General features: G+C 48.5%; 1 protein-coding gene across 1 annotated transcript in view; it reads right to left on the bottom strand.

Moving 5' to 3' along the window:
- Nucleotides 1–14,469, bottom strand: part of Igf2r (insulin like growth factor 2 receptor) — an 88,528-nt gene that overhangs the window by 12,665 nt on the left and 61,394 nt on the right. The window contains exons 20-33 of the mRNA XM_029471387.1: nt 13,170–13,365; nt 9,521–9,685; nt 8,779–8,922; nt 8,511–8,686; nt 8,146–8,233; nt 7,233–7,448; nt 6,083–6,213; nt 5,819–5,916; nt 5,126–5,262; nt 4,151–4,341; nt 2,999–3,125; nt 2,339–2,458; nt 1,900–2,156; nt 1,318–1,536 (exon numbers count right to left, since the gene is read on the bottom strand). Of these exons, the coding sequence (XP_029327247.1) occupies nt 1,318–1,536; nt 1,900–2,156; nt 2,339–2,458; nt 2,999–3,125; nt 4,151–4,341; nt 5,126–5,262; nt 5,819–5,916; nt 6,083–6,213; nt 7,233–7,448; nt 8,146–8,233; nt 8,511–8,686; nt 8,779–8,922; nt 9,521–9,685; nt 13,170–13,365 (2,265 nt within the window). The remainder of the gene's footprint in view (nt 1–1,317; nt 1,537–1,899; nt 2,157–2,338; nt 2,459–2,998; nt 3,126–4,150; nt 4,342–5,125; nt 5,263–5,818; nt 5,917–6,082; nt 6,214–7,232; nt 7,449–8,145; nt 8,234–8,510; nt 8,687–8,778; nt 8,923–9,520; nt 9,686–13,169; nt 13,366–14,469) is intronic.

The following is a 14,469-nucleotide window of genomic DNA, read 5'->3' as shown; positions in this document are numbered from 1 at the left end:
CTTCTGAATAAATGAATGAATAAAAGGCAGGTGGACAGGAAACATGCCTGCATGTGTGCATGTGTATGAAGTGCCATGTGGCAGTATGTTCATACCAGTATGAGCAAGAGTGCATGCATGAGCATGTCTACTGTGTGGATCATTGCTGTGGAGCAGATGAAGTCATACCTTCACCAATCAAAGAACTCAAGCAAAAGTTTAACCTGACAAAAGATGGCCAAGTGGGAAAACTCAGCCAATCGGGAATCTGGGAAATGATGGCCAGGCAGAGTGCCATGTCAGGATGCTACTAAAGAACTTCCTATTAAAATGTAGCTCATGCCTTGGTGGTCCTCTGCGAGATACTCCACTTCACAGAACATTTAAAAGGACACCTAATGTCCTGCAACGGAACTCACAACAGAGGGGAACTTATAGTTTAAAACCTCACGAGAGCTTGGCAAACCACAAATACAACTCCACACATCCAAATCTACACCGTAAGTTTTCAGGGCAGAGTATTTTATTATTATTCATAATTGTTTTTGCCCTAATTGTCACTCGTTACTAGAAAGAACTTGTGTCACTTAAGCCTTTCAATTATACAAGTACTTGAAAGAGAAGCATGTGCTATGCCAGTGCTATTGACGCCCGCTCTTGTTAACACCTCTCTTGGTCAGGTTTAACATAGAATGCATAACTGGGAAGCAGGAGAGATAGCCCAATGGCTAAAGTGCTCACTGCTTTAGCACAGGACCTGGGTTCAGTTCCCAGCACCCACATCAGGCAGCTCACGATCACCTGTAAGCACAGCTTAAGGGATCCAATATCTGCTGCACACCTGTACCTACTTGCACACACCCATGCACAAACATATACATGTAACCGAAACAAAATAAAGTCTTAAAAAATAAAGTACACCTGGGCTGTCTGGAGAGATGGCCACACTAATCAAAAGTACCCTGAAGCAGTTAATGCCGGTCATGTGACCACCAATACCAAATGTATGAGAGGGCTCCAGAGGATGCTCAGGTCCCCATCCTAGCACTGCATCAAGCAGCTCACATGTGCCTATAACTCCAACCCCACAAGATCAAAAGCCCTGCTCTAGCCTCCACAGCTAAACACATGTACAGCTCACACTCACACATACACATGTATTTTTAAAATGCAAATGGAAGCAACTGTTCAATTTTCAAGCAGCTCAGACTCCCTGGCCAGCACTGTTGGCTGGCAGCTCCATGCACTCTCTCATACTTTCATTCTCACACTTAGCTGTCTGAGCCCAGCACGCAGGATATGACTAGAAACTTGCCAACCCCAACCTTACACACTTACTATAGGGGGCCCGTCCACAGGAACTTTGCATACTGAGGCACCTGCAGGGCAGGGCACTCCGTGCATGGGATTCAGTGGCTGGCAGATGTTGATATAGAAGTCAGGGGTGGTGTCAGATGTGTCATCCTCACTTTCATCATATGCTTCATAGCCACCAGTGCGGTGGATGAGAGGGGACAGGTCAATAATCGAGCTTCCATTCCGCACAGTACACTCCGTCTGTTCAAAAAAGACTACATTTGAGTCTACAAGTAACTTTTTTTCTAGTGACCATGAATGACAGTTAGCTTAAAAGCTAAACCTAGGTATGATAGAACATGTCTACAGTTCCAGCAGCACTCAATGGACTGAGGCAGGAGACTTGCCACAGTTCAAGCTAGCCTGGACTACAGAGTGAGCTGAAGGCCAACTTTGGATAAAGTGTAAGAACCTTACCCCAAAAGAAGGAAAAAAGAAGTGGTATTAAATAAAAACTAAAATAAAAGAAATAAAGACCTAAGGAATCCTGACCAAGACCGCCCAGCCTTGGACTGCTAGGAACCAGCAAACTGGAGTGGGTGCAGCTGCATCCCAGTCACTCACCGCTTGCTCACAGGCCAGGGGTGTGTGCCAGGAGAAGAAGAGTGTGCACGTCTGCTTGTCCAAGGAGATGAGCATCGGCCTGTTGGTAGGTCCAGCCTCAGGCCGGCACACAAAGCTGATGACACTCTTGTACCTCAGGTCTGACAGGGAAGGGCATGGGGACCCATTCTCATACACCAGCTGCAGGACTTGATCCTTGTAGCTCAGCCTCTTGCTGGCCTTGCCCACACTGATCCTGGTCTGCCCAAAGCAGGCCCCTGCAGCACATGGAAGGACAAAGAAAGAACTGGTAAGGGGTCGGTGACTAACTAATTCATTTCTCAGAAGAACGTAGTGTCTCCTAACTACTGCAAGGGCCAGGAGTGTGGGTCTTAGAAGTGGGAATGGGGGTGAGGCCAGCCCTAGGGACAGCAGTTGGGCACAGGAACTAGGCACTCACCTACTCCAGGGCCACAGTTCTCATTCTCCTCACAGATGCTCATGAAGACCAGCCCCTTCTCGCTGTAGGAGGCATTGATACCAGCTCTGCCACTTAAGGAGCTCAGGTCAAACAGGTGGCCTGCCAGGTGAGAAGAAGAGGGCGCTTCAGACAGGAGGGCTGTGACTAGCCAGTTCACATCAGCCAACCAGTGGGGGACTCTGACTCTTCCTTCACACACTCATCAAGAGCCCTAAAATACTCCAACTAGCATAGCAGCGCCTGTCACTGGACCACGGTCTCCGTCCTCTGTGTACCCCAGCAGCCACTGTCACTCCTGAGGCCTGATGCATCTCTCCAATGGTCGGCAGCCTGCCACCCACATTCCTCTTGATACTCAGCAAAGTGGAAGGGCAGCAGTCTTCTGGTGGCTGCCCTGTTGGCTCTCAAAGGTGGCCAGCTCTGTAGACCTTAGCACTCATGTAGCATCGGCCAAGTGAGCCAGGAGCATAGTACAAAACAAGATGGAGACTGGCTTCCCGAGGCACAAGGTGCTGCCTCCATAGGATGAGCATAAGATCCTTTTCTCTTTACTCAGAGAAAAGGCCAAAGATGCCAAACACCAATGGATGTATCTCCTAGGTCCCTTCCTGTACGCGGCTGTGCTTGTCTGTCCCTCACCTGTGCTGGGGTTGGTGACTTGGCAGTCATCATGTATGTTGCTCTTCACAGGACAGGCAGAAGGGGTGGGCCAGGAGAAGGTGTACTCACAGTCCTGCACAGCACTGATGAAAAGGGGCCTGGAGTTCTAGGGCAAGCAGAGAGAACCACTTCAGAATAACTGATATGCATAGGGGGTACCCACTCATGCCCCACAACACTGCTTGGCAAAGACAAGCACAGCAAGTCTTAGAGTGTCTCTGCGAGGTAAGCACAGGTCAAGAAAATCAAAGGTGAGTAAGGTGCTTGTGGACCTCACACAAGTAAGTCAGCAAAATACCCCAGGGAGCACCACAAGCTAGCTAAGGGAGCCAGACATTTTCTAATGATAGCCCCAAGGAGCCCAGGCAAATAACTCCATGAGCAAATCACCGGCCAAGGCATAGCAAACACCTGTTACAGCCAAAACACAAGGACCCACCAAAGAGGGGGTCACTAAGACTAACTCTTCTGGTCACTGGCTACAGATCACTCCTGGCCTTTTCCCATCATTATGGAGCTGAGACCACTTGCCCAACTCTACCTCCTTCCTGCATAGTTCTTAGCACTGAGGCACGGAGGCAGGCCCACCACCCTCCAGTACATCAGACGGCCTGTATCCTGGCCCATAAGGCATCTGCTCCTTCAGAGATGACCCTGCTTCTCCAATACAGATGCGTGCCATCACAATAGAAGCCCAGAAGTTCCTCTGTGTCAAAGAGAAGCTACCCATGCTACCCACACCTGCTACATGCCAACACCAACAACCAAGGAAGAAGGCAGTGCAGAAGGAGAGCAGCCCAGATCGCCATTCATAACACCTGCACAAGCCATGCGGGAACTTCCAGTCTCCATCTTGCTGACAAACAGGGGACAAGCAGCCAAGTGTTAGCTGCCCTTCTGTTCTTTGAAGATCCAGAGTAGACTAAACGAATCAGTTAACCCTGCACTTGCAAGTGTCCAACTGTGTGCCCAAGCGGACAGCAAGGGGACCCATGTACCCTAAATCACAGACCTTCACCACCAGCATGCACCACGACCATGCCACCCTGACATTTTTAACTTGCACCCAAAGGCGGCCTGGCATTGTCGCTGGCTCAGGGTCCCACACTCTACCAGGTGCCATTAACTCACCACTTGGTTCTCACTGCAGGTGAAGCGAATAATGGTTGACCTTCTCCGAATTTTGTCTGGGCACAAGTCACCATCCACATACTGCAGGACAGTGACACCATCTGTCCACTGAGGGCCATCCCTCACCTTGCCAAGGTTCACAGGCTTAGAGCCATCCAGCAGACAAACAGCTGCCTCTGAAGGGCATGGCTCTGCAACACAAGATACAATCAGAGTCTCCTACAGTGCAAAGTGCAGCTTAAGGTATGGTATTATCCAACCCCTACACACCCACCCCGCGCCATCATTTCTAAACACCGTGCATGGTAAGGCCAGAGTCCTCAACACAAGGGAGCACTCTCAGGGCCTACATTCTCACTCTTTAGTCAATACAGTACTAGGAACTCTGCTGATTCCTGTCCTCCAGGCACCCGTGCCCTATACCCTGAGAGAGAGCCAGCCCTGCACCAGGATAGGACCAGAGTAACAGGCTGCCTGAACAACAGCCAGGCCCCGACACATGCTGAGGATGAAGTTAAAAAAGCATCACCCTGAGGTGGGACTGTACCTACCCCACCCCCAATAGGTGACTTTCCCCTTCAGTATTCCAAGGAATTCCCTGAAAAACTGCTGACCACCATGTGTCTTCTAGTCTCCACTCTCATTGCAGGCTCAGGGAGAACTCCCTCGAAATGGTACAAGTCCTTGATAGGATGAACAGTGGGCCACCTAAGGATCTCTAACCCCTTCCTGTGTCCCATCCTGCTTTCTTTCTATCCACAGTCATGTTCTCATGAGGCTAATGTGTTCCCTGCAGAGTCTTCAGTATCAACAGAACCTGGGCCACATGGGAATCAATCACCAAGACCCTCAGGCTCTTCCCCTGCTGCTCCTAGGCCAAACTCCTTCCACTGAGGCCTCTCCTGCTCTGTCTGTCCCAGAAGGCTCCCTACAAGGACCTGACCACCACCCTACAAGGAGAGGGTCACTTCTCACCTGTACCAGCGTGTGGAGACAGAGACTTGCATACATTGATGAGGTAATGCTCAGTGGCTCCTGTCCTGGTCACAGCCTCCCAGTTGTCACTGTACCTTGTCAGTGAGGAGAGGTCAATGGAGTTGCCAGCCCCATCCCTGCAGGGAACAGAACACCACAATCAGGGTCCAGTTAGCTCCAATGACATGTCTGGCACTCTCCTCAGAGGGCTCAAGCATCAGTGTGTCCCTGATGTCCTGTGAATCAAGCTTTCCTGCAGAACATAACTTTCCAAATGCAGAGTGAGCAAGGCATGAGTCCATGTTCACTTCAACACAATGAACTATCTGAAAAGCCAAGTTTGAAAAAGTCTGTCCACACACAGGCCACTGACAATTATAACTCAGTGGCCAGCAGAAGCCACCCCCTGGCACTCAGAGTGTATGCACCCACAGCCATTTCCAGACGCTGCCTCACCAAGCCTCCTGCTCTCTAGACCTGAGGCCACTCCATCCTTACAAACCAGGAAGGCTCCGAACCTCTGTTTCTATCCCTGACTCCTCTCCATGTGCGTCTGATGTACCAGCCCCACATGTGGCTATCTGGAGCCATCTACCCAGTGTGAAAAGAAGTGGGTGAACTGACACAGACACTACCTGTGAAGCAAAATTTTGCCAAGAAGGACACAAAAAGCCAATAGATCTGTGAACTTACTGGACAGAACACTCTGTCACATTGAAAGGTGGGCAGGCATACTGTGTTCGCCACTCAAACATATAGGAGCAGTCCGAAGTCTCCTTCAGAAACACTGGCTGGAAAGGTTAAGGAGAAAATATGTAAACATGGGAGCCCAGGTGAAGGACGGCCATGCAAACAGGTGCTCAGTAAATAATGCATCTTAGAGAAGTTGAGAGTAGACTATCCCTGAAAGAACAGCAGCTGGAGTGGGACGGCGGTGGGAGTGCCACACGGGCTCACCTTCTGAGTAGTCCGGTCACAGTAGAAATAGATGGTTGTGGAGCGCTGATACACCTTATGGCAGGTATCCCCCCCAGTGTAGTTCATTTTCAACAGTCCGTTTTCGAAAGTCAGCTTCTGGCTAAGGAGTCCTGCTCAAGAAAAGCACATCTGTAAGGCTCCTGGGCTGCGGTGCTAATGCAAGACCTGTCACAGTGTACATGCAAACAGGCACCACCATGTCAACTCTGTCAGTTTTAGGTTTATTATGTCATGTGTGTTAGTGTGCTTGCCTGCATGTATGTTTATGCCTCGAAAGTCAGAAAAGGGTGTCAGATCCCCTGGGACTATAGTTACAGATGGTTGTCAGCCACCATGTGGGTGCTGGGAATGGAATCCCAGTTCTCGGCAAAAGCAGGCCATACTCTTAACTACTGAGCCAAGTACAGCCTTGTCAGTTTTCTATCTAGCCTTCTTTGCTGCAGCCCTGGGGTAGACTGCTTGGAGACACTCATCATCACCTTATGTGGTGTGTCCCATACATAGCTGGCTGCAAGAAAAACCTATGGGCTTAGGGTCAGACACTCTGCGGCCCTGCAGCTCATGGCCTACTAAGCTGGGTCCTAACTTTTACTTTGCCTTCTTTCTCTGCTTTCCCTGGTACTCTGGGTTTCCTCACTCCTTCTCTGAAGCCCCACTCCTAGTTGCTAGGCAGAGCTGCCTATCTGCCTTATGGCTGCTTCTTAAGCCTCCATGAAAATGGCAACATAATGCAAAAAGCATAGCTTTCTCTCCTCTTTTCCAACCCCCTTCTCCTGGCAAGTGCCATGATTTCCAACTGCCTTGCCCTGCTGTTTTTTCCAAACTCTAACCAAATTGTCCTCAGTAACCTGGCACAATGGCTCAGTGGGCAAGGGCACTTGCTGCCAAGTCTGATGACCTAAGTTCCATTCCCAGGAGCCTCACGGTGAAAGAGGAGAACCAACTCCTGCAAACTGTTCTCCGACCTGCACTTGTGCTCAGTGAAAAGACACACGGGCAGATGGACAGGCAGATGGAAGCTTGCTTCCTTGTGTCTGTCACTCGGCATATGCTCCTCCCGAGTTAGAGAAATGTGATCCTTGGCGTCACATCTTGACGTGTTACAGCTGAAGACAGAAAACAACAGTACCTGCCACTTTCTGGAATCCCTGTGGTCCTTTCTTTTCCTGGCATGATGAGACTGCCTTGGATCCGTCATGGGCAGAGCAGACATCTGATGACAGCTTCCCGCAGACCCGCAAGTAGTAGGTGTACTCGCCAACAGTGATGATGGTGTCATTGAGGGCCAGGGGCTTCAGGTCATACAAATTGCCATGCCTGGGGTCTTTCACCTGGCAGTTGTCTCCTTCAAGAACATACAGGAGCCAAGAGCAAATGCTATCACACAGGCATTTGTAGTTCCAAATGAGAACAAATTTTTAAAATAAAACTTCTTATTTGCTTTGCAATACTGAGCACCTGAGACAGCACACCCTATGCAAATACCCTGCCACTGAGCTACATTCTTAGCTCTATTTACGGATTTGAGGCTGGGGCTCATTAAGTTACTGAGACTGGCCTCAAACTCACTCACAGCCTAGGGAGGCAGGCCTTGAATGGAGGCTCCTCCTGCTTCAGCCTCCTGCAAAGCTGAGGTTATAGGCTTGCACCACCAGACCAGGCAAGTTTTACAAATTTTAGTCAGGCAATGGCTATCAGAAAGTGGTCTGCCTCCGTGTTGTCTTGTTTATATATAAGACAGACAGTTTTGGAGCGAGCCCAGGGACACCCACAGATTGATAAGCCAAGCCCATCCTGACTGCTTTACTGGTTTCAAGAAAAAACAAAATCCAATCCAAGTATATTAGAGAAAGGCCAGTGGTAAAAATTAACAAGTGGCTTAATAAAGACCTCAAGGCTAAGGGGTGACCCAGACACTGGCACCTCCTGACCCCACAGGCAGCCACCACCACAGGGCTTCCTATGTGAGACATCCTGGGTTTAGCACATCTATTCCACTAGATATATATACAGCAACTCAGGGGCAGCAACCTGTGGCTTACCTTCCTCTCTGACCACTGGACAGGCCTCCACTGTTCGCCACACAAACACATACTCACAGTTGTTCACGAACTGGAACATAGGTGAGCCCTGCAACACAAGCCAACAATTCACTGTTTGCTACTTTGTAAAAACAAGCAAGAGCCTCAGGAAGTCTCCAGTCTCTCGCTCGCTTAAGCCAAGGGTTCAGTACTGATGGACGATTGTAAGCCTGAGGAAAACAGTATACTCTAGTCAGACACTAGCAATGCCCCCCAATTTCTATAAAAACACAGACTTTGAACAACACAGAAGACTCCAAGATTAAGGGGAAATGGGAATAGAAGTAACTACCAAGCAAGTGTTTCCTGCTGAGGTGCACACTCACCGATGTCTGGGCACACTCGAACACTATCCTGGTGGAGAAGCGCTGGTCCCCACACCTGTCCCCATTCACATACAGGATGCTGAGAGACCCATTTCCAGTAGCTTGAGGACTGATCTGCACCACACCCAAGTTAAAACTGTTGTCTTCTGACACCATGCAGGACCCCAATGCAATGCCTGAACAGACAGACAAGAATGGCGAATGAGGAAAGGCTGCCTCGGGTTCCAGTCAGACCCCAGGGAAGTAGAGGAACAGGGCTTCAGCGCACCGTGGCAGCCAGGGATATAAGGCAGAGGGTTGCAGACACTCAAGTAGAAGTGCCTCTTCTTCCCGTACGCAGACGTGTCCACGGCAGTCCATGGCTTCCTGACCATGCTCAGGGCGCTCAAGTCATACTCGTTCCCAGCTGGGTCTGGGGTGGAAGGAAACACAACAGAAAGTGCGCTCGCTTTCCTGTTTGTTTTGGGACCACTTTCCCTGCCGTGTGAAGACACAAGGAAACCCACAGGAAGCCTGGACTGCAGAACCATACCCCTGCCCTGCTGTTCAAACTGTCCCTCTGAAAAACCATAGCAGCACAGCACAGACGCTAAGCAGTCAGAGCACACAGCCACCTCAGGGCACAACTGAGCAGCTCTTAGGTCTTATGTCATTTTCTTCCTCATATGAACTTTGGACATATATCTGTATTTGATTTTTTTTAACTTGAGTTTTCTTCAAGATTGCTATGCAGCATCTGACCCACAAAGCACAATTTAAACCCTTGACTGTAAGTGGGGAGGGGTCTCTTCAAGAGAAGCATTTGTATCACTAAGCATCATTTAAAATCAGGCAACAATCGCTATATATCCTATGGAGCAAAGCGTCTGTGCCACGTTTACAAACGGTTATCTCACATTCAAGCATGTAGAGACTCATAGGCAAAGAAATATAGACAGACAGACCACACACACACACACACACACTCTCCCCCCTCACTGAAACCCAGCCTACCAACTCCTAGGCCTCACCAGTCACTTGACAGTCCACTAGAGAAGGAGAACAAGCCAATGCAGTTTCAAACTCAAAGTAAGTGTTCCGGATCCCTCGTGTAGAGTCAATGTCCTGGTGCAAGAATTTGGGGGTTCCTGGGTAAATGTCGTCATTGCAAATAAAACGGATGATGAATGCTGTGCCTGTGGAACAAGAAAGCCACCAGTCAGGAGTGTCTCAGACTTAGGACAGCAAGGGCAGCAAGAGGCCTCATAGCCATCCTGGGGTAATCACAAAGGGGGGACAGTCCCAGCACCATTGACTGGTGTGGCATGACAGGCTTAGGCCAGGGGTCAGATCTTACCTCTCTTCCTATCAGAATGAATTCACATCTCACATCAGTTTATCATTCCATCAGATAAAGCAAATTTGTTTTCTGATTTTTTTGTTTGTTTCCACAAACTCTACACACCTACTCCTCCCCCACAACCACTTTACAGGGTTAATGAGGTAAGAACAAATTGAGGAGGCATGTGAGTGGACTGGACCCTCGGTGCTAGCCCAAGCCTGGAGCCTCACCAGTCATTAAATGTTCCCCAATGTTAATAGAGCTGGGTGGGAAATGCTTTCAAAACTCAAGCCTCAAAAGAACATGATAGAAAAATGATTAAGCATTCCTAGTTTAAAGAGTGGTCAGCAAGTGCAGAGCAAAGTAACGACAAACGGAAGCACCCTGCTTTGTATACGGAGACGGAGAGGTTTCATACACAGGAGCAGCTTGCCGAGACTGCCCACTGTGGTCCTTCCACGCGTGCTAACTGAGCTTCCCTCCCAGAGAACCATCCTAGGCTGAGCACTGAACCCCTTCTACCCAAGGAAAGAGTTCCAAAAGTGCCACTCAGAAGGCCCTGAAGCAGTGCTCACTGGGAAATCATGTGCTCACACAGCCCTTCAAAACACCCACGTGGAGGACACTGAAGGCTGGCCTGGCCACCCTCAAGGCAGCAAACATCTTCACGGACTGCACTCTGACTAATCTTTAGCCAACCATCACGGTCCCTCGAGACTGTAGTCACCGGCTCACTCGCGCCCGGAAATGGCGTGTTGAGGATACTTGTCACCAAGGAGCCTCACTTCCTTCTGTGCTGGAACCCCTTCCTAGGCTTACATTTGCAGAACCTTACTCAAAACATTTTCAATTCACTTTTATCTTTAAGGTCTAACTGCCACACACTGTAACTAGATATTCATGGGACATGTGATCACGTACCAAAGCATCCAGCAGGCGGGCACCGCAGAGGAACTGGAAACCCTCATCGCAGCCTCAAGCTGAGCTCAGCACTCCTCTCTACTAGCTACTCAGAACCACAATCAGTGTGGTCAACTTAACTGTCCTGGCCTGGTTAGAGCATTACTCTTCCTACCCCGCACACTGCTAAGCCTGCTATTCAAACCCACCCCTCCCCACCCCAGACTCTAACAGCTCTACTCTACTGTCTGCTCCGAGATCAAGTACTTACCAAAGCTTTCAACTGCCAACAACAGGAGGATCTGTGTCTGACTTACTTCACTAAACATGGCTTCTAGACATGCAAATTGCTTCTAATGAGAGGTTTTCACTCATTTTTAGTAACTGACCACTGTGTGCCCATTTTCTCTATGTATCCACCCATCATTCAAGGAAAACTTAGTCGATTTTATACATGGGCTGCTGTGAACAAGGCTGCAATTAATACACGTACAATATCTGATGTGTTGAGTTCAATACCTCTGGGTATATATACCACACTGGGGCTGCTATATAACTTAAACAATGTTTCTACATAAATGGTTTTCTTGATTTTGGACTTGAGTTCTTCTTTTTTATTATTTGTGTGTATCTGTGTGTGTGCCTGCCATGGTGCACATGCGGAGGGCAGAGGACAACTTGATGGCTGGCATCTGGCAGTTAACTGCCTTTACTGAGCCAACCATCTCATTGGCTCAAGGTACTTATTAAAACAAGGCCCTGCATGTATTCCAGGCTGGCCTCAGACTTGAACTCTGCCTCTCCACCTCACAAGCACTGGGCATTGCAACCATGCTTCATTTGTAGCTGCTTCCCTGACAGCTGCCCTACCTGGCCTTCTCCCTGCATCACCTGCTTTTCTATCAGGAGCAGCAGTCCTGGCTGATGAGAGAATCCATCCCTTATTTTTGAACTTACATTACCCCCATATGTAATAAACACACACACACACACACACATTTTAGCATTTAATGTACTATTATTCTAACCCTTGCCCATTTCCACTCTGACTGGTGTTTTGTGCTGAGCCACTTCTATATTCAGAAGTAACTGTAAGTAAGTGCTCCCTACCATCCCATTGGTTCTCCTCGGTTGACTGTGTCTTTGTTGCATAAAATTTGCATAAGTCTGATGTAATAAATTCAAAGAATTTTCCTTTGTTGCCTATATTTTAGGTTTTCCTCTAAATTCACATCTGACATCTGTAACTAAGTAGGATTAACTCTTGACATTCTGTCTTATTTTTTAATTTAGAGCAAATTATTTCAGTTTTCCCTGTTTCATATGGTGTGGTCATGATCTGCCTGTATTTCTATTTTGGGGGGGTTTATTATGAAGATATGATATGAAGGTATGATTCTGTCTGGTTGTTGCCATATAGTTGTTTACTTCAGTCCTTAATGACCATTTGTATTCTATGGAATACACTGTTACTATAGTGTTATATTTCCAGTATCTGCTAACTGGAGAAGTGAAGTAGAAAAAGTAAGACTGCAGTGTCGGTGCAAACCATGTAGCGTGGAAGTCTCCACCCCCTCCTGTGCCCGCTCAGACAGCTTGAGCATGGTGTGCAACCCATCGCACAAAGCACCAACACCCCAGTGTTCAATGGGACTGACTTTGCTGCCTATCAACAGTGTGGGCTGTGAAGTAACCTCACCCTGGGGTCCATTTCCTTATCTGTAAAACAGAGTCAACGGGTGGCAGAACCTAGAACCGAATCTAAACCCCCTGGATCTCACTCTGAAGCTACCCCTCATGAAGCCCAGGCTCTATCCTAGGCATGAGACCTTGCTGCCTTCCAGTACTGCATCTGTACAGTGCAGCATTGAGCACAAAAGAAGGATAAGCCAGGTGTGGTTGCCCAAGCCTTTGGTCCCAGCAAGGCAGAGGCAGGAAGACCTCTGAGTTTGATGACAGCCTGATCTACATAGCCAGTCTAGAAAGCCAGGACCACACAGTAAGAGCCTGTCTCAAAGGGACAAAAGAAAAAGAGAAGACTCACAGAGCTGGTGTGGGAATTCACCAGACAACACACACATAGCACCCATGGTACATGTCACCTGCAGGGGTACCCACTGTCACAGCTGCTGCCACGATGAAGGGCTCAGAATTGACCTTTCACTTACTAACAAAATAAGTATTAACAAGCTTAACATACCCAAACTGTTACATAAAAAACCATATCACCAATTAAAAAAAAAAAAGAAAAAAAAGAAAAAAGAAAAAAACAGGAGGAAAAGAATCAACTTAGAAGAAAAAAGAGTAACTTATGCTCCCCGCTCATCCCCTCCGTAGCACCTAGAGAAGGACAATCTCACCCACCTCTGAAGAGCTACAGGCGCAAGTAAAAAGAAGGGGCGGGAGATAGGCATATGTCCAAGGGACCCTCAGCTCACCTCTGTCAGAGGGAGAAGAGCCCTTGTATGTCAGAGTGAGGAATCCCTCGGCAGACAACTGGAGGCTCCTCTCCATCCCGACCGGCCTCTGTGGCCTTAGGTCCTTAATATCTTCTATCTGAGTTTCAGCTTCGCAGCCATAGGCTGGCTTCCCCGCAACCGTTCCACAGGCAGGCATTGCACCACAGATATTGAACTGGAAGCCAAAAAGAAGAAAAAAAAAATTATACAGGCCCATTTAGATTCCAAGATTTACCACAGACAAGATTCCTAGAACCACCGGGCGTGGCAGCGCATGCCTTTAATCCCAGCACTTGGGAGGCAGAGGCAGGTGGATTTCTGAGTTCGAGGCCAGCCTGGTCTACAAAGTGAGTTCCAGGACAGCCAAGGCTACACAGAGAAACCCTGTCTTAAAAAAAAAAAAAAAATTCCTAGAACCCAAAGCAACAATGGGCTAAGTATCTGGTTCTCACTAGCAGTTTATCAACTTCAGGGCATCTAGGTCCTAAAGTCAGAAAGGCAAAAACACAAATCCAAATAACAACTACACAAATTTCAAGGGTAATGCACAGTGTTTTATACTCTTATTTTACAGCCTTCTATCTGTAGATATAATTACTGTAGATATAATTACTGCCCGTGATTATAAAGCATATACTAGAAAGCAAAACAAATCACTTTATTGTGTCTTTAATCGTGCAGAGAAGGGTGTGCAGGAGTCTGACTGAAAACAAAGCCACCAAATGTACAGGGCAGCTGAACCCAGCAGGGTTGGGGATAGGGGGAGTAAGGAGCAGAAGTCTAGCCCTCGCTCTGATGCGAAGAGAGGGGCTGGTGGGCGGTGTGGCCCAGCAGACAAGCCATGAGCTCGGGCGGCCTTCCAGGCAGCTCCATTTCTGCTATTATTACATTGGTCTGTCACCCACAACCAAGAGCCTCGGCGGCACGCTGGCTCCTGACAACATGGTTAGTGCACGAAGCAGGGCTTCTCTGGGTTGCTTCTGGTGGACTCTTTATGTAGCTCGGGTCCTAACTGTCACCATGCTGCTGCCTCTTGGAAACCTGCAGACGCACAGCAGCAGCTAAGGAGGGGAAACTGCCCATCTAACTCATGAGGACTGTGGTGATGATTTTAGCTCATTACCCTGCCCCCCAACCTGGATTTCCTTTCTTATGGTGAAGCAGCCGTCCTTCTCTCAGCACTAAGAGGAATGGAACACACCCCATGGGTGCTGAGCTACTACAAAGCAGAGTAAGGCTACCACTAATTCCTAAGGAGAAAGGGGAGGGTAGGTGGAGC

The sequence above is a fragment of the Mus caroli genome, chromosome 17, assembly GCF_900094665.2.
Source record: "Mus caroli chromosome 17, CAROLI_EIJ_v1.1, whole genome shotgun sequence".
NCBI lineage: Eukaryota > Metazoa > Chordata > Mammalia > Rodentia > Muridae > Mus > Mus caroli.
Note: the sequence above shows the minus strand (reverse complement) of the source record. Positions and strands in the feature narration are given on the sequence as shown.